This window comes from Botryllus schlosseri, chromosome 9 (genome assembly GCF_051294905.1).
Source record: "Botryllus schlosseri isolate E-star chromosome 9, Bs_hap1, whole genome shotgun sequence".
Classification (NCBI taxonomy): Eukaryota; Metazoa; Chordata; class Ascidiacea; order Stolidobranchia; family Styelidae; genus Botryllus; species Botryllus schlosseri.
In genome coordinates this window covers 8741292-8761294 of record NC_137244.1, presented here as the reverse complement: position 1 = coordinate 8761294, position 20003 = coordinate 8741292, and the positions used below count along the sequence as shown (strand labels likewise).

General features: G+C 40.1%; 2 protein-coding genes across 2 annotated transcripts; one reads left to right on the top strand and one right to left on the bottom strand.

Annotated features, from left to right (window-relative positions):
- The first annotated feature begins 1634 nt into the window (after positions 1–1634).
- LOC145447154 (B-cell CLL/lymphoma 7 protein family member B-like) lies at positions 1635–6321 on the top strand. Its single transcript, XM_080325566.1, has 4 exons — positions 1635–1776; positions 1958–2130; positions 4249–4461; positions 5719–6321. Exons 1-4 carry the CDS (start codon positions 1682–1684, stop codon positions 5784–5786), a joined length of 549 nt encoding a protein of 182 aa, XP_080181692.1. The 5' UTR covers positions 1635–1681; the 3' UTR covers positions 5787–6321.
- A 2328-nt stretch (positions 6322–8649) lies between these two features.
- LOC145447275 (methylthioribose-1-phosphate isomerase-like) lies at positions 8650–10183 on the bottom strand. The gene has a single exon (XM_080325692.1). The coding sequence runs from the start codon at positions 9882–9884 to the stop codon at positions 8805–8807; it is 1080 nt and encodes a 359-aa protein (XP_080181818.1). The 5' UTR covers positions 9885–10183; the 3' UTR covers positions 8650–8804.
- Positions 10184–20003: the final 9820 nt, after the last annotated feature.

The following is a 20003-nucleotide window of genomic DNA, read 5'->3' as shown; positions in this document are numbered from 1 at the left end:
CAGTCGCCGCGGCAGGTTGAGCTGGCAGTGTAGCGCCGGTTACCGTCCGAATAAAAGTCATAATCTCGGCTAGTCCTTGTTCAAGACCATCAATTCTATTACTCAGTCGAGCTTCCGTTTTTAACAGCCTTTCTTCCTGTATTGCAATCTTTCTGTTTAGATATTCCTTCAATTCCCCCACTGCTCTACTGACGAAGGCAGAATATTGTTCTTCACTTTCCTGATCGTTTGCCTCATACTTCTCAATAGATTCGCGCCTGGTCTTTCTACTTCTGGTTTTTGTCATCCTTTCGGTACCGTAGCGTCGCCGTTATTCCAATAGCACAAATCAGTACAGTATGTCCTGGCGTGCTCGCCAAATTTGTAGCGTCCCTTTCCTGGTCTGGTTCAATAGTCCGATTCCTTCATATACTGCTGATTTGCGCTTCATGCAGCCACAGACTCCAGTCGTATTATCTTAGTAACAATTAATTAAAAAGCAGCAACTTACTCCGTACTCAGTGCTCACTCCAACCCAAGACCAATCCCGTCGACAGACTGACAAAGGAAAGCGCGCGGAAAGTTTCACCAAAAATTTTACAACCGGAAAATATCAAGACGTCAAATACCGGGTTTTCACAATACTTTAGTTTCTTGTCACAACTATTCGTTGTTTGATCATTGCAACAAAATAATTCAATTGTGGTACAGGGTAGCAAGTAGGGATGAGGTGAACCTCTGAAAGGTTCGGGTTCAGGTTTTTAAAAGGTTCTGTGTGAGCGCGGACGTGGACCTCATGACGTAACGTGACGTCATATTGCTAATTCCAACCCTAGATTTCAATGAAGTGATAGCCTATATTAATGTGCTGTACACGATACCTGGCGACGACTCGGGCCGCATAATGCCACAATGCTGAAGTACATATTGACGTTTTAAACGTCGCCGAATGTATCAACTGGGAAAATCAAATGATATCATATTTCCATATTGCTACGTTGATATTGACCAGATTGTAAAACGGGGTTCTATTTGCTACCGATATTACCCCATTAATAAATTATACAGCAGTAGCCGGCTCCTCAATCGCATGGATTTGGTTTTTATGATACAGTAAACATATGAAATCAAAATTAACCCCGTTCACCTGCTAGATTTTTTACATCAGACAACGATATCAATTTCATTGATTGGTTGAATAAGGATTATTCGGTGACTATACCTGTGGTGTATTTTGCTCTTGATGTTGTGATTGCGGGTCAAACTCTCATTAGAGAGTCACTAAATATTCACAAACGGAAAGCTGTATATTTCGAGCAAATTTTTGTAACAAAGGAAGTGAAATTTTTGAGATTGTCAAGGTGCATGCTCGTTTAGTGTTGATTTTTTTATGCTGCCGGCATGGTTTTTGTTTTATACCGCATCTTTTTACGTCTTCTGTTTTGGCGTCATCAGTTGACTAAATCTCTCTCTCTTCCTTTCTCTCTCTTTCTTTCTTTCTCTCTCTCTCTCTCTCTCTCTCTCTCTCTCTCTTTCTCTCCTCACAGCGGATCCTGTTTCAGTAGGGTCCGTGTCCGCATTATAGAGCGTTAGATTTCGTATTACTATTATTGTGCGAAGGTACGACGTGCGTATATGTTTTGGACCTTTATCGTTGTAGATTTCCTGGATATTGTTAATTGAATTCGCAAAGTCAACGACGATGTCATCGGGTAGATCTGCGCGCGCTGAGACAAGGAGTCGAGCTAAAGACGATATCAAGCGTGCTATGTCAGCCCTTGATAAAGTCAGAAAATGGTATATAGAACTTGGTATATATTTATGAAATGTTTATATCCTTAAATAATATATTCATCTTGAAATAAACCCGAATATTTTCGGCCGACACTCGTCAGGGACAGTCTGATCTTCAGCAACTAGTTAAGAATTAGAAAGAACATTGTATTTACCTGCAAATCCGTCCTTAAAACAATTTCAGGGAGAAAAAGTGGGTGACGATCGCTGACACAACTGTGCGAATATTCAAGTGGGTGCCTGTTGTGGACAAAGGGCCTGGTAAGCAAGATCAGAACAAAGATTCCAGCAGGAGACTGTCAGAGAATCCACCTCGTCATAGGATACTGGATGCCTTGGAAGCCTCTTCAGCACCACGTAAGTCCTTGTTTTCCCAAATAGGCCTGTCTTTGTTTAGTCCTACTATATTCAGAACATCCAGAAGTCTATCACAAGTTCTAGTTCCTACATCTAACACTGTCTGGAACAGCTGGCAACGTCATGCACAACTTTCTGAATATTTAGGCTACTTGTATATTTTATGAAAAAAAAACCGGTAGGGTTGGTGTTCGTACCTTGCAGCTTGCACAGTGGCAGTGGTGGGCGGATCACCCCACCATGTCGTGTGTTTCGACCGTTGTTGGTCATTTGCAAGGTGAAATCAGTCCTTTCCCATTTGCAAGATTTGTTTCCCATATGCAAGGTAAATCGTTACCCATTTGCAATATTTGTTTCTCATATGCAAGGTAAATCGTTACCCATTTGCAAGATTTCTTTCCCATTTGCAAGGTAAATCGTTACCCATTTGCAAGGTATATTCTTGCTCATTTGCAAGATTTGTTTCCCATTTGCCTGGTTGGAATTGGTGGCAACGTCACGCAGGATTTTCTGTTTAATTCCTTAATTATTCTATATAGAAAAGCTCTCATCACGCAGGATTTATTTCAAAAAATGGACAGAGATTCCATATAGGCCCATTTGCAAGGTAAATCCTTTCCTATTTGCAAGATTTCTTTCCCATTTGCAAGGTAAATTCTTTCCTATTCGCAAGATTCTTGCCCATATGCAATGGCACACCTTGTCCATTTGCAAGGTAAATCGTCGGATTTCTGATGAATTTCAAGGTAAATCATGATGAGAATCTGGAGTTGGATTTCGCTGAATTGGTGGGGGGCATATGCTAGCACCAACTACATCTGGCGTCAGTTTTGAATCAAGATGTGGATTTTCGGATTTGGATTTGATCGAAATCTGGATTTGGATCAATCCGAATTGGTGGTGGGGAGGGGTCATATGGTTGCACCAATTAACGTCCGTCAGTTTTGGATGAACATCTGGATTTTCGAATTTGGATTTGGATTTCGCTGAATTTGTGGGGGGTGAACCCATCTGGGTCTTGCTTCACTGGTGGGCGGATCACCCCACCACGTTGTGTGTTTCGACCGTGTTGTTGGTCATTTGCAAGGTGAAATCAGTCCTTGCTCATTTGCAAAATTGTTTCCCATATGCAAGGTAAATCGTTACCCATTTGCAAGATTTGTTTCCCATTTGCAAGGTGCGAGCACCAACCCTACTCAAAAAACCCGCTGTCACACCAAACTTATTACTGGAAGCAGTCTAGCAGATAATCCCTCCAAATTCAATAATCCATTTTTTTCATCTTGAAGTAGCATATTCCGTAAATGGAAAATATTAATGGAAGCAATGAAATGACTAAGGGAAGTTTGCTAATTTAACACCTAGATTATAATAGCTCCGGCTTGTATAGAATAGGTTTATCACACCAATCATGTTTGCGGTATTATCTTACCTTTGTTCAATCGTTTACTGGTCGTACTGATGTGAAATCTATTCTTTACAAAGCTCATTTTTGAAAACGCCGACTTGCATCTCATCATCATCATCATTGGTTTATTAGCAATTTTATCAGTTCAATACACCACAAAAAATGCGATACAATGAAGAGAAAGGAAGATGTCGAAGCGATCCAAACATAGTGAGACTTTGCGCTGGTAATTTGCAAAAATCAGGAAAACGATTTGGAAATTTGAGACTGATAAGATCCGAATTCGACACTGATAAGGTCCGCCAGTTGAGTAGCCTTGGTCTATGATATGAATTTGTTTTGTAAGTAAATCTATGCCAATAGCAGCAAACTAAACTAAGATTTTCTCCTCATTTAAATGACGTAAAAATAAAATTTATTCCAAAAAGTTGTGACTATAAATTGGTAAAGTCAAAATTAGTCTGCGTTAAATTAAAAAATATTTGTCCATATGCTCCTATGGGCTATTTTTGCATCGATATATTTCAACTATCAAGAACAGTAGAGTCATTTTTGTCTCCAATTTTGCGCTACGGTTATGTGGTTGTAACTTTTCAGATGTAGGCCTACTTGGGTAGTCAATCTTAGAGTAATTGTAGTGCTATCAAATTAGCACTATGATGCTTTTATATTTTGAATACTTTTGAACTGTAGATGCTGCTCATTCACAGATAGCACAAATGTATCGACACCGTCTTCTGTGAATGAACTGGATGATGAAAGCTCAAGGGACTCGTTCATGCAAGATGAGAAGTCCTGCGATTCCAGCATGTTGTATAATCAGGACGAAAGTACTCGTGATTCAGGCAGTAATGGGCCGAGCTACGCTAACTCAAATTCGTTGGGAAGCTACACCAATCAATCATCATCAAGCCAGTTCCCAAGTATGTATACTGTGCAGCCATCCACTTTCAACCTGGCCACACTACGTGTGTAGCCCACACTTCTGTCGCTACTGTTTCAACAGTAGCTTATGCTTTAACTTATGCTTTGTCATTATCACCAGACTTTTACAAACTACTGGATTTTCAAAATGCTCAACTACTCATTTTTTAAAACTGAATCTGCAACTAACTATGTAAAACACATCTAGTCATCACAGTCAGCGATCAGAGGGTCGAGTCTGAGTCATTGTATTACGACTCGAGTCCAAGTCATTGTGTTGACTGCTCAGCTCAGTTTCCAGTTAGGGTCTTTTTAACCCACTTTTTATAACTCTATTTGGTGATATCTAATGGTTCGCATTTATAATATTCTAATTTTCCTCACTTTTAGCAGTTTCTGGTCGCATTTTCAAGTACCTGTACCAAGAGACGAAGTCCCAATAATGTGGTTACTTTACTATTTGAAATTACAATGAAATGTCGGTCTTGGCCGTCCGAGTCATGAGTCATAGGACTTGGTTCGAGTCATACGCAACGACTCGAGTCCAAGTCGATTGACTCAAGTCGAGTCATTTCTGAATTTTGCAAAAATTACTCGAGTCATTACAACCCTAACATATATCATGAGTCGATGTATATGCCGCAAAAACATTAAGGACAAAATATATAACATGCTATTCCTATTCCACTGTTAGTAGTGACGACTCTGAGCTAGCAATGGCTGCAAGAGCAATAGACAGCCGAACACCGGTATCAAGATTCGTGCCTATTTGACACGTGTTTTCCAGTAGTTTGGCAACTGAATATCTTTATAATGCGCCTTTAGAAACAGTGTTTATTGCACCAGCAACTAACGAAATTGTTAGTTTGTACAAGTCTGATTTTCAGTTGTGATATGTCGAGTCAGAAATCATGATCAAACTATGTCCAGGCGGTAGGCCACTAATGCACTTTGATACCGACCTAACCGCCTTTGCTCACTAGTTACACATCACTGTTTTAAAGCTTGGCCAAAGTGACACCAAACCTTTTTTGGTGCCATCAGGTTTAGGTGTTGATGTAGACCCTATCAAGGGTTCGATTGAACAACTGCGACAAAATTTAGTTATTCCATTAGTTGATGGCAAACCTGAATAATGTTCCGTAGTGATACGTAATTCGTTTTGCAAAAGTCATCTGTCCGTTTATCCTTTTCTGTAACCTACTGCGAAAAGCACTAACAAATATGATGAATTATATTATCTTTTCATCTGATAGGTGTCAATGATTCGCAGAAGCAGCTGCTGCCAGATGAGAGGCCTGCGAAAAGACTACGCAGTGAATGATGCTCCATAGTCCATAACACAATTGCAGATTTTCAAATGCTCCTAGTGCGGCTGCCTATGGACAAGAGACACTGGCACACATTGCTGCTTTTTTACATGATCTGTAATTAATGCAAGAAGTAGCATGGAAGGATGAAAGGAACTTCATAAGGAACTGAATGCATTGCACGAAGATCACTATTGCATGAATTGTATTGAATTTTCATTATCACGGTGCGACCTGATTTTGTGACGGCAAAATTCTTACCGAGGTCATAGTTGGAAATATAAACCTGGGGACTGAAAGAAAGCAACATTTCCATCGGCATTTCAACAAATTGTTCACCGACTCCCGGAACGAAGACATATGCTGAACTCCAGCGTGCAATGCAAGTTTGACCAGTATTGGTATACACTTCTCCAAGAGTCCACATTCTTCAGCCTGAAAATGTTGGGCATAAATCCACTTGTTTTTTTTCCCCGCTTATGCATGCATTTGCAAGTAAACATACCACTATGACCGCTTGATGTTGAGATTTTCTTTGTACATGACAATAATTCAAACAATACATACACGAATCATGGAGTATCAAATGATAAGAAAAAAGTGCTATATCTAGGGCAGTGGTTCTCAACCTTTTTGGCTTCGCGGACCCCTTTTGACCGTCGCGGACCCCCTCAAGTTTTAGTTCAATTTTAGCTCTATTATGGTGCAACCTTCATATCTATCTTGTGCAAATATGAACTGTAGGCTTGTGATAAACAGCAAAATAATGACTTTTCTCGGGTAGAAATTGGTAGACTTTTATTATTTCAAAGCTAATTTTGCTACTGTATTTCTTGAAGTACTTGGTCGTATCTTGAAAATCCGCGTCTTCGTTTTGATATGAACGAAGAGTGCCAAAAACCATTTCCGCTAAGATAGATCGAGGCTAATACAATGTTAACGCATAACGCTTCCGACCATACTTTTGGTGTGAGCGCAACATTTATGGTACCAAAATGAAAAAAAAACATATATTTTATGAACATATCATGTCCAGCATCGAGGGCAGGGACGGGCAACATACGGACCACGGGCCAAATTCGGCCCGCGGTGGCATTTTGATCGGCCCGCAGAGAGTTTCTTTCGTCAAAGTGAAATCCTAATCTAAAAGTATCGACAAATTTTATGCGCCAAAGAATCAATCCAAGTCTTCCACTGAGAAACACTGTCATGAAACGACTTGTTCTGTTTCGGTTTACATATAAATTTACGAGCAAACATTTTCGACCATGAACAATTGAACATTAACAAGACAAGGCTGCATACCAATATAACTGGTGATATGAATTTCAGAGTTGGAGCGTAATGCCCTGATAGCAACGAAACACTCCTTGTTCATCAAAAAACCAGCCTTATATCGATAGAGCACCTGCAATAAGAATGCGCCAAATATGATAGCTGAGCGAGCTTTAAGAGCAGGTATATCATTGGCCGATTTTTGACGAGTGTCAGCCGAAAATATTCGGGTTCATTTCAATATGAATATACTATTCAATTGTTCTGTAGCTCCAAGAACCTGTTCAAATAGTGGTTATGTATATCACAGGATAAAATGGATTTCGTGGCGAGGTTTCAATTCCTGCATTGGGACAAATTAGGGAAATACTTCGGAAATTTTTATTTCAAATGACTGTTCACTAATTTGATGAGACTGACAACTTCAAATCGAGAAGGTTTTGCAGACATTGCGAAGTCACCTTGATTGACGTTACTATCTCCATAATTAGCAACGATAGTTCATGTCAGACGATTATTTTGATGATATGAGTCATGAGGTTTTAGCAGTTGTGGTGCGAAACTGCCTCATGCTTTCTCAAACTAAAAAAAAAAAAAAAAATTAGAGGTCTCGCGGACCCCCTGAAATTGCTTCGCGGACCCCTAGGGGTCCGCGGACCCCCGGTTGAGAACCGCTGATCTAGGGGTTACCATATGTCCTCCTTTATCACGAACTCTGCTACGAGGACGCCCAAGTGTCCTCCTTTTCGGGAATTCGTCCTCCTTTCTAGCTTTTGACACCCATGCTAACGATCAGGCACAACTGAATGACGCGTAATCTGTTGTGTGAATATTCCAGCGGGTCATACATGCGGATGACCGGACCGGACCCTATAATATGGTAACCCTAGCTACGCCATTAAGATCCGTGATTGCCAGTGATGGGATCAAGTCACTACCTTCGAGTTACGAGTCATTGCACACTCCGACTCAAGTCAAGTTAATCGATTTTCAAAGGACAAGTTGCATGATCATGTCATTGCATTTCGCTAGCTGTCTGAAATACAGATCGAGTGGTCATTGATTCTGGACCGATGAACGAATATAGATTTGAATATACACCCAAGAAGGCGCTGTATTGCTCACATATACATAGAACTGTCAAACTACGTGATTTCATAGCCTCAGTTTATAGTTTCCTGCCAAAATAGAGAAACGAATTAATAAGATGCGATATATTTAACATTTACGCATTGATATGGATACAATTCGAGCCCGTGCCAATGGTTGAGGAGTACATAACCTAGTCCTATTCGATTTCAATAATACAAGAGGTTTGGCTGAGGTAAGAGAACAAAAAACAAATGAATAGTTTGCTATGAAATTACTTCACTACTAGTTTGCGACAAAATAAGCTGTAAGGTTCGATCACTTCGTTTGTGGTCAATTTATTTATGAGAGAAAAATGGAGGCTCAGTAAAACACACAATCATTGGTCGCTCTCACTGGTAATACCAGCGTTTCTTGAACAACGGAACAATCCGAACATATGGAAGATACAGTGATTTTTATCGACACTGATTATTTAATATTGACACGTGAATTTTGCGTCGAGTCAAGTCATTTTAGCAAAGTGACTCAAGTCAAGTCATGCGAAAAAGGTGACTAGAGACATCCCAGCACTGGTGATTGCTTTATAATACTAGTGCCTGCAAGTTGACTCAAATTAAATCTACTATTTCATCCAAACAGGAACACACTCTGGAAGTTGCCTGAAATTAAAGCTTCTCAGATTTTTCAAGATAATTCGCTATCTCATCCGCACGGAACACACCCAACTCTGTAATTATTCCTCCAGTAATCAGTTGATGCGGAGTGACATCAAATGCCGGATTCCAACAACAGATCCCTTCAGCGGCAATCCGTTGACCATTGATATTTGCTAGTTCCTCCTGCGGCCGTATCTCGATTTCAATATCGTCGCCGCTTTCAGTGTTGCGATCAATGGACGAGAACGGTGCGGCAATGTAGAAAGGAATCTGGTGGTACTTAGCAGCTATTGCTATTTGATAGGTGCCGATTTTGTTAGCCGTGTCTCCATTTTTAGCAACACGATCAGCTCCTACTACTACAGCTGCAACTGATTTTTCTTTAAATAGAAGCGACACCATGCTATCAGCAACTAACGTCGCTGGAATTTTTTCATAAACCAGTTCGTATGCCGTCAATCTGGCACCTTGATTATAGGGACGTGTTTCCGTACAATAGGCATGGTCAAGGTTTCCTTGTGAAAAGAGAGATCTGATTACTCCTAGGGCGGTCCCATATCCGGTTGTGGCAAGAGATCCTGTATTACAATGCGTCAGCACAGACGCTTTACCATTGAGTTTTGTGCAGGATGGGTTTGACATTATATGACTTGCTCCGTAATTGCCTACACTTATGTTATCATCTGTGTCCTTCTTGAGAAGTCTTTCAACTTCTGAAATGAAGTTTAGTTTCAACTCCTGAGGGCTTGCAACATCCCTAGATAGATTATTTAGGAATTCCATCAAATAGGAGGCAGTTTTGCGCATATTCACGGCAGTAGGTCTTGCTGATGTCAGATAAGTGAGGTGTTTATCAACAAGGTCGATGAATGCTTGATTGATTTCGAATTCTTGTTCGTATATCTCAACCACGACACTCAAACTTCCTACAAGTGCAATCGCAGGTGCGCCGCGTACTTTCATAGTTTTTATAACGTTCCAACCATCATTGACTGATTTGATATCAACGTAGGTACTTTTCGAGGGAAGTTTCAATTGATCCAATACACTCAGTGCACCATCCTTGTATCTTATTGCTTGTAGAGTCATATCTGACAATGAACTAGTAGGCTACTCTGCAAAAGATTGAAATAAATTATAGCAACAACAACTCAACCTATGTGTAGTTGTGTGCATCTTGTGGATACTCTCAGACTTTCAAGTATATATTATCCCCAATCAGACGAGCCCATTACCCATGCTGATATGGATCAGCTGTGTCATATCTCTCGACTCTCACGCACGGCATGTAATCCGTAATGTAAGCCAACAGGACCGAGACTCATAAATGATATATTGCCTGGATATTCTAAGACATCGGTCAAGGCAAAGGCAAACTTCTATCTCTCTCTCTGAAATGCCATCTCAGTTTCCCTTGTCTGCATAAGTTAACTTTAAACACGGTCAACGGAGTTCGGCTTTAAGTCAACAATTACCAGCCATGTACCAATTACCAGCAAATTACCGTCAATGCAGCGCAAGCTGCAGCCAGCACCCTGCAGCGTCTAAATGACAATAAAAACATTTCCGATATCGATTAATAGCATGAAAAGTATTGCGCAATATATCCAATAAGTGCAACCAGGCGTATTAGCTTCAAATCATAAGAATATTATCACTCGTATCTACTCGAAAAGAAAAGGTCGGTTCAAAACGGCATCATCTTGGCATAGAAACAATAAACTTTAAGACTAAGAGCATTCTGAGAAGCATAGTTGGAATCCAGTCACTACCCGCGACTCGCAAGTTAGTGTAGTGGTTATGCGTCCGGCTTCTCGAGCGGTAGGTCGTGGGTTCGATCTGGCCGGGTCATACCAAAGACTCGAAAATTGGTATCCGCAGCTATCCTGCTAGGCGCTCAGCAATCACGGATAGCACGGAGGAGAAAAAAACCGGGGGCGCAGACTAGATGACCTCATGGGGCCGTATCGCAACTCCGTCGTCAAAGCATCTCGATGGTGCAGGCGAAAGAGAATATCATATCTCTCTCTCTCTCTCTTTGAGTCGCATAAAATTAACTCACGACTCAAGTCCGCTGAGCAAGTCATGCAAATATTCAAATTGAGTCGTCGGCTGTAACTATACGCAGTGGTGGCCCTACGAACGAGGGGGGCCTGGGCGAGACTTACCGGGACCACCCCCTACAAGCATCTAACCGTAACTTATGGGGGCTCCTCCCCCAGACCCCCCTTCACATCTCTTGTTATTATCTATCTTTCACCACGGTAAGGTTACGTCAGGTGATAGATTCACCCATGTCTATTATTGCATGTGTGACGTGATGATCGATTATCGGGATACGGGAATTTTCTAACAAATGCAGAGATTTGATGATGATTGACACATCTGTACGGAATCATATTCTTGCTTGTGTAGAAGAAGTGGGTCGTCTGATAACCTGCTAGAGTTGTAACCTGAGTCCCACGTAATGGGTGGCTGGGTAGATATACTTAGCTCAGGGTAGTAGGCACACGTCCCTGCGTTAGTCCTTGATCTGACAACTTCAACGTGAATCCAACGACAGTATTGCCTCAGATAGATATATTGGTCGAATATGCATGGAATATACAGTAGGGTATCGCATATGAGTCTCTTTTGTAATTGAAATGCACGAGCTGATAAATGGTAAGTCACGTGGTAGCGAGAAGAAAGATATAAGTCACGTGATATACGATATGGGCGATGTACCATAATGATGTTGTATCTTACAAAGTGTATGAACCGTGAGAGGGCGCAGGGCGTCCTACACTTGGTACACGGATTTCCACGTTTATTCGTAATTATCCGTGAAAAAAGCGCATCATCCAAATAGGGGGACCCTTCGACCAGGGGGGGGGCGGGCGACCGCCCACCCCAAAAGCCACCAGCACTGACTATGTGTTCTCGTCGGTATTCAAAACAGACAACCATTGCATGTCGCAATCAATATTATGATGCTGATGCGAAATTGCAAATTTGACAAAGAATTTGAATTCCATCATTCAAATTAAGTTGCGTGTAGCGATTATTACCTCGAAGCAGTGTTGGGATCAAAGTCACTACCTTCGAGTCACGATTCATTGCACATTTTGACTCGAGTCAAATCAAGTCAAACGATTTTCGATGGGGACTCGCCGAGTCAAGTCAAGTCACTCGTTTTTTGGAGGTGACTCGAGTCAAGTCAAGTCACGAGTTAACGTCACAATTCAAATCAAATTGAATTTTCGAAGTATGAGTGATCGTTCAAAGTCACTAAATTTTGCTAGCTGTGCTAAAGACATATTAATTGGCCATTTATCTTGAATCAAACAACGAATATAAAGTTAAATATACATGCAGAAATGAGTTGCATCAGAGCATCATAGCTACATCAGAGTGTCAGATAGAATATACGACCCGCGAAATGATTTCATCGGGCCCACCAACCAATTCTAAGTATGAATGCGTACATTAAATCGAACGCATTTCTCTGATTTGTAATAAAAAATATATTCCTTCAAGCTTGCAAATGTGGAGTAGGCCTATGTTCACAGACCACTTTATTGTGACCAACCGACACCGGAGTCGTGATTTTTGGTCATATTCAGTAGGGTTACCATACGTCCTTTTTTATGAGGATTTGTCCTCTTTTTTTACTTTTTCGGAAGTGTCCTCGAAGGACGCCCAAATGTCCTCTTTTTCGAGAATTTGTCATCTTTTTTCGAAATTCTGGTTAAATACAGGTTAAAATTCGACTGAGATATAGGAAATCACTACACTGAGGTAGCGTTCCGGCGGTATATTTCTGTAGTCGAGTAGGAAAAATGACCTTTTTTTAGTCAAAACCAACCACAAAGTCGGGAAAAATTTATCATTTTTCCGGATTTCACTCAAGTATTGTAAGTCTGAAAATTCGGGAAAATTGTCGTCCTTTCACAATTACAAAATGGTCACCTAATCTTCAGAAGCAAGTCGCTGACATTGATAGTTTGACACCCAATGCCAAGAAGGCGAAAAAGTTCATTCTGTTATTATCAACCAAAATAGAGGTTCGAATACGAAGCCCCGAGAAGTTGAAAGAAATTGATATTGTACAATACACTAACCATCTAGCATCTACGCATCCGTGAGAATATAAAAACAACATTCGTTCGATTTAAGTCATACAAGAGGGTGAGCGCTACGCAATGTAAGCACAGACTGTTCAAAAATAACTTTTTTTTCTGTGACGTGTAAAGAGTTCCTAAGTCATTTAAGGTTAGGAACCGTACAGAATTGGATTTCATTCTCATGGGCAACACATTAATTTCTATTTTATCGGAAATATCAGACATTGAATCGACATTTTAATGGAATGGATTTTGGTTTTGAAATAAGTGAGATTCCGACCCCAAAATCCCGCCCGCTGGCTATACGCTACTGTGAAGGCTCTGAGCGACCATGGCTGCACACTGCACATTGCAAAAACATCAATCAACAGAACACCGGTATCCAGAGGTGGTCAGTAACGAAGTACTACTTTTTGAAAGTACTCAAGTAGTTTTCCTCTACTTCTCTGGTACTTATTCAAGTAGATCTGATTTTCTCTACTTCTATTTCGTAATATTTTGTGATCTACTTACTTACTTTCCGCTATATTCAGTTTGTCAAATAGAAGTAGTTTAATCCCCCAATACGAAAGATAGCCTGAGGAATGTCGGGGCTGTTTTCACGGAGTACCAACATTTATTATTCATAAAAGTCAAGTAAAGCCCAGAAAATTCGTTGTGCTTCGCGCACAGTAGTTATGGAATGACAAATACGTTTTCCGGAGGGTATCAGTGAATATAATTTAGGTACCGGATTGCTATTGGTATCGCCCATATAAACTATTTCATCATAGTAAATATGGCCCACAACGTTTGAAACTATCGTTTCGCAATCTAGCAATTATATACCTATCGTATCGTTATCTAGCAGCCCATGACGTGTCCTGCTAATCTGGAAAATCCGGCTTTTTGGAACGTTACACCAGTTTTAGCAGATCATCCTTGCAGATTTATGGACAAAAGACATGAAATCTATTTTACGCTTTTTAGAAGTAGTATTTGTATTTCACCTTCAATTCCGAGTATGATACTCGGAGTATCACACTTTGAGTTCTAATTACTTTCAGTTCTTTTGTCTGCAGAACATAGGCTACATGTTGAAGCATAAAAGTGTAGTAATGCATCTATTTTACGAAAGTAAAGCTACACTAAATATAAATTTTACGATCCACAATATTTATTATTAACGTATACTAATCGCGCAAAGTGTTGAAACCGTATCCGATACAACTTCTCCGTATTGCTCTTCGCCTGAACTTGGGGCCTTATAATCAGAGGTGGTCAGTAACGAAGTACTTCTACTTGTTCGAAGTACTCAAGTAGTTTTCCTCTACTTCTGGTACTTACTCAAGTAGATCCGATTGTCGCTACTTCTACTTCTACTTCGATATATTTAGTGATCTACTTACTTACTTTTCGCTATTTTCAGTTTGTCAAGTAGAAGTAGTTCAATCTTCCAATCAGGAAGATAGCCTGAGGAACTTTGGGGCTGTTTTCACGGAGTATCAACATTTAATTTTCATCAAAGTTTAGTAAATCCCAGAATTTTCGTCGCGCTTCGCGCGCAGTGCTGGATACGGAGTGTCCAGTATGATTTCACGAAAGTATCGGTGAATATAATTTAGGTAGGGTGTTGGCGTGGTTCCGTTCACACCACATTGTCGCCCTTCGTCGATATCAAATAATTCATCACAGTATATATGGCTCATCATAACGTTTGAAACTGATATTCCGCAATCTAGTATTTACTCGTCATATCGTAATCTAGCATGTCCATGACGTGTCCAAATCTGGAAAAGTGAACTCTGACTTTTTTTTAGTTTTAGAGCTGTTTTAGCATACCACCTTTGAAACTTTCTCGACTAAAAACATGAAATACATGTTCTACTTTTAGAAGTAGTATTTATATTTCACTTTCAATTCCCAGTATCATATATTTTGAGTTATAATTATTATCAGTTCTTTTGTCTGGATAACATACATGTTGAAGTATAAAAGCAAGTGTAGTAATGCCTTTAATTTCTGGAAATAAAGCTACACAATATGGCATTTTTACGGTCCACTATATTTTTTATTAACGTTTACTAATCGCGTAAAGTGTTTACACCGTATCCTATACAACTTGTCCGTATTACTCTTCGACTAAACTACGGGCCTTATAATATGGAGAATGGCGCCATACCATGCTCTTTTCTAAAACGTGCTGTTCGAGAAAACAGGATAAGTATCGCATTTCCATATCAATACTATCATTTTCACCCCATGATGTGGACAAATACTTATGCAATCGAAAATTGGATACCTGCTGCTATGCATCAATATGAATCAAGCTCGTCACCTATCGCATAGCTCAATTTGCACCTTTTTACAATCCATGTGAACGAATTAGGATCATTTTCATAACTACTTGCTTACTTGAGTACTTTTAAAGTCAGTCAATTCTACTTCTACAGCAAGTAGTTTTAGGTTGCTTATGGAATAAGTACTTCTACTCATACTTGAGTAGATTTTTTTCGTCGCTACTTCTACTTCTACTTGAGTAGATTTTTTTCGTCGCTACTTCTACTTCTACTTGAGTAGATTTCTTGACTACTTTGACCACCTCTGCTTATAATATGGGGTAGGGTGCCAGTGCCTTTCGAGATTCCGAATACCTCCGACAACTTTAGTCTCCGAGGCAATCTCCCTCCAACTACGAAAGGGCTCAATCCCAGATGTGATATAATATGGTTGGCCTTATAGTATTGTATGCTCTCCACTGGAGTGCATTGTATTGTAGTGCAGATGGCTGGTTTTTATGCACTTGGTAATCAATGTTCCCTCTAAGCTGCGCACGTGCGCAAATGCGCAGTGCTGACATGGTCTCTGCGCACAGAAAATCTAAGTTGCGCACAAAAAATCCGAAGTGATGACTTTTTCTTTTGGTCGTTATACGCACTGTTGTCCAAGGGTCTGCTCAGTGAGTTGGTGAGTGTGCGCAGACTCGTCAAAATTAGAGGAAACATTGTTGGTAATCATTTTGCATGTTACCAGTCATATTACAACTTTACATGGTATCAACTGCCTGTGTTTTGGTTTGTATTCAATAGTGTCTTCTGGTCAGAGCTATCCAAAGATATCGGGGGAAAATGTCACAACGCTCCGAAAAGCTCCGATAGAATATTTGTAGTAAACTCCGACTCCGCTCCAAGTGCCACGAAATCGGCAAATCTCCGCTCCGAATACACTCCGACTCCGTTCCAATACAGTCCATCCTCAAGATTACCGGACCACGACTGACCTATCGATCTCGCTTCCCATGACATGCCGCCCTATTTCTTGTCGCATTCTTTTTCTATACTATCTTCTTTACTTTCATTCAGTGTGAATGCCTCCTCTTTACATCGCCTAGGCCAAGGTGGGTGTCAGATTCCATAGACTACTCCTTGTCGCTTCGACATCTTCCTGTCTTTTCATTGTATCGCATTTTTTGTGGTGTATTGAACTGATAAAATTGCTAATAAACCAATGATGAATGATGATGATGCTCATCGCTGATATATATAATATGCATTGTAGAGCTTCTTGGAGGTACAGAACTTCAATATACAATTGAATAGTATATTGATATTGAAATGAACCCGAATATCATTGATCTGAACTGATGCGGGGGAGATAGCGTAGTGGTGACGATTAGCGCCTATCAAGCAGGCGGACTCAATTCGATTCCCGTCGGAGGTTCATTTGGGCTCCTCTTCCCCCGCTGTCGCCGTTCTTACGGCGACAAAAAAGCCCAGAAAAAAAAGACCCTAAGAAAGAAAGCACTCACAAAGAATGGAAAGAACTAGTAGAAAGGGCCGCGGCTTCAAAAAGATCAACATCGAAAAAGAACTGTGACATCGGGCACTCTAGGCCGAGGTGGATGTTTGAGTGAAGGATCGCTACTGATGCGTGTCGTTCGACATCCTCCTATCTGTTCGTTACATTGCATTGTGTCTTATCGCATTGTACATTGTATGTGTAGCTTGTTCAGGTGAAAATTATAACCCAATGTATTGTATTGTATTGTGTCCAGTGTCCACCAAAGTCACTCAACTAGTTACCATACACAAACACATTGGCTCCACTAGGTGCCACTATCAATTTTCGGCCTACCACTGCCATCTTGCGATAATTCCTATTTTAGAAGGCCTTTGTTGACAAACTAGATTCGATAGATTTTGCCAGTTCGGTTGATATAGCCGGCAGCGAGCGATGCGTTTTACTTCATCCCGGTGGTGATTGCAGGAGTCGACTCCGTTGAAATTCAAAATGAATGCAAGCTCTCACAGTGATCCAGGAGAAAATGATGATGAAGGCCATGAAATTGTTGGAAGTTATAACATACCCATCGAAATGGCCGTTCCAGTAGTTGGCGTTGGGGCCTTCATACTTGCACTTACCCTAGTCTTCTGCGTTTACCAATGTCTGATACGAAGAAATTTCCATCGCTACAAGTCTATGGGATACAAAGATTTCGAAGTCCAGAAGCGTGGCAAACCTAACGACCTAGATTCACTGAAATGCAAGACGTGCGTTATTTGTTTGGATTCATTCAAGACAGGCGATATACTCGCGCTTTGCCCTTGTGGACATATTTTTGATAAGAAGTGCTTGAACAAATGGCTGAAGTGGAGATTGGTGTGCCCTATGTGTATGGAACAAATCAGACCGACGCTGAGACATCACAGACGTAACAATAATGACCGATCTCAAAGCACATCTGTTGTCTAGATAGATATGTCATGACTGGCACGGACAATAGTCAATAGATAGACTTGATGCTTTTGCACGACCACCTAGACCTACAACGACAACGTGTGAGTTGTATTTGTCATGTTGAACTTGATTGATACAAAATTTTCTTTGTCAAGAAGAGATTACTTTACCTTTGATTTTTAATACAGTATTTTTAAATGCCGTTGCTTTGTACATAATCTGTATCTTCCTTCTTTGCTGCATCTCTTCGAATCCTGTATCTTATGTCACTGTGGTTATGATGAGTACTACAAACCCTGCATTACATTTATCAGATATATTTTGTAGTCGGGGTAGGATCACCATGGTTCAAGTAATCTTAGCCCCTTTCTCTTTAGATGTCTTTTAACGACAATCATCACCTCTTGTTGACAACTATCCAATGATCCTGTTGAAAATCAAATGAAGTTTGGTGTGATTTCTCTCTCGCTGCATTTTTAACTTGTAGTCTGTAGGCCTATTGGTTTTTTTGGGTCACCAATTTTTACAAATTCCCAGTTGCTTGGTTGGCGCTATAGATCATTTCACCACCAGTTTTTTATATGAGTGTTCAAAACCTGTTCCCTAGCAGTATGAAGCCTGTATGCACTACACATACACATCTGTATTACCACACAGGCACATACTTGACCTGAATGAATGGACTAGTGAGCATTTGCTCGAGATTACAAGGATCACCGACATTTCTGTTCCTAATTACTTGGCCATATAAGTAGCATGCTAGATGTGGAGACAAGCCCAATGGAATAAGTTGTCAGATTTGTGGTCTGCTATAATTTTCTTATCACTTCATGGTGTTGATCAACTTGTGGTCAGGCCTATTGTAGAACGAAGATCCCACAATTTTTTTTCTATTATGCCATACTTGTTGGAATTATTGATAATATTGCACCTCTTCTGACCCTGCACATTATACTAAATTGCACTTGGGTATGCTACCGATGCATTTTAATAAGACATTGAATTCATGAGTATGATATAGGAAAAAGGCTGGCCTAACAGTAAATATCCAACATTGACATTATCTCTAAACTGGTTTATAACTGTAAATGAAAAAGCAAGCTAGAACTGTGTTCTAAGAATGGTGTTCTGTTGTTTAATTGAATAATGTACCAGTATTCAATAGGAATATAGTGTATATTATAGCTCTGTAGCCAACCTCCAAGAAGCTCTACTGATATTTAATGCATGTGGTGAATTTGATTGTATATAAAATTGATGAACTCTGGTGAATATAATAGGGTATGCCATGCTCCTTCTCGTATTTGATGTTTGATACTGCAAAGGAAAATTAGTAGAGTACATGAATCTCATCTGTATCTCACCTTTCACGTCTTTTCTGTAGTACCTGTAGGGGTAGGCTTCATTGTCTACTTGAGCATGAGCAGCACTGCTGAAACATACCTTATCCTATCATAACCAAGTTGTGATTTTAAGATTTAAGGAAACCTGGCATAATATTCTTTCAACCTGTTATAAGACTAGACCGAGTATTGAAAGATTCATACCTATACTTTTTATGTTTGTCAATGTCTCGCTTTTAAGGTCAGACCAATTGCTGTGTTTTAGCTGGAATTCATCACACGTTATTTTGCTGTTTGTATTGATTTAGTGCGAGAATGTTGCTTTTCTGAGATACGTTATTGCTGGGTCATAATATTTCAATGGAGATCACCTGTGCCCTATCAAGAATTTCTTGGTTTTGTATTAATATGAAAGCCTCAAACTTTCCGGTTGTAGCACCGCTCTGGAGTAAAATTTTAGCCTATTTTTTGTCGGCTGAAGCTTTGAATTGGTTTTGAGAAATGGTGATCCTGTAGGCTACTAAAATGTTCTTGTCACGTTAGTAGCCAAAATTGAGGTTGTTCACGATATTATTGATACCGAATTTACATTGATGAACAGTCGTCAACTATGGAAAAAAATTTCCACATATAGGCTCTGTTGATAGGCCCCTACATGTTAATCATAACAGATTGCCAAATGTTTGCAGCAAATTCTAGGCTTGCCAATTAGTTAATGGCAGTACCACAACTTTTTAAATTTCCGGTGGTCCTATTTGATCATTTTGCGGTAATCTATAATCGTATGACGGGCCATGCTGGACACAGGGACACTGTTAATTTAGTGTCATAGGTCATGCAATTTGCAGTAGGCCTACTCATGACAGTATTATGGAATTCCCATGTTGAATAATTAATGGTGTGATCAGCATATGTGATGTAGCGTGTGGCCAGACTGTTCAATTTTTAAGCGTAGGCTTACCGCCTATCTATAATAAAAATAATGGTATATTTCATGTTCGGGAAAGGTAGCCTATTGTTGCAACCAATCAGTTGAACCATAC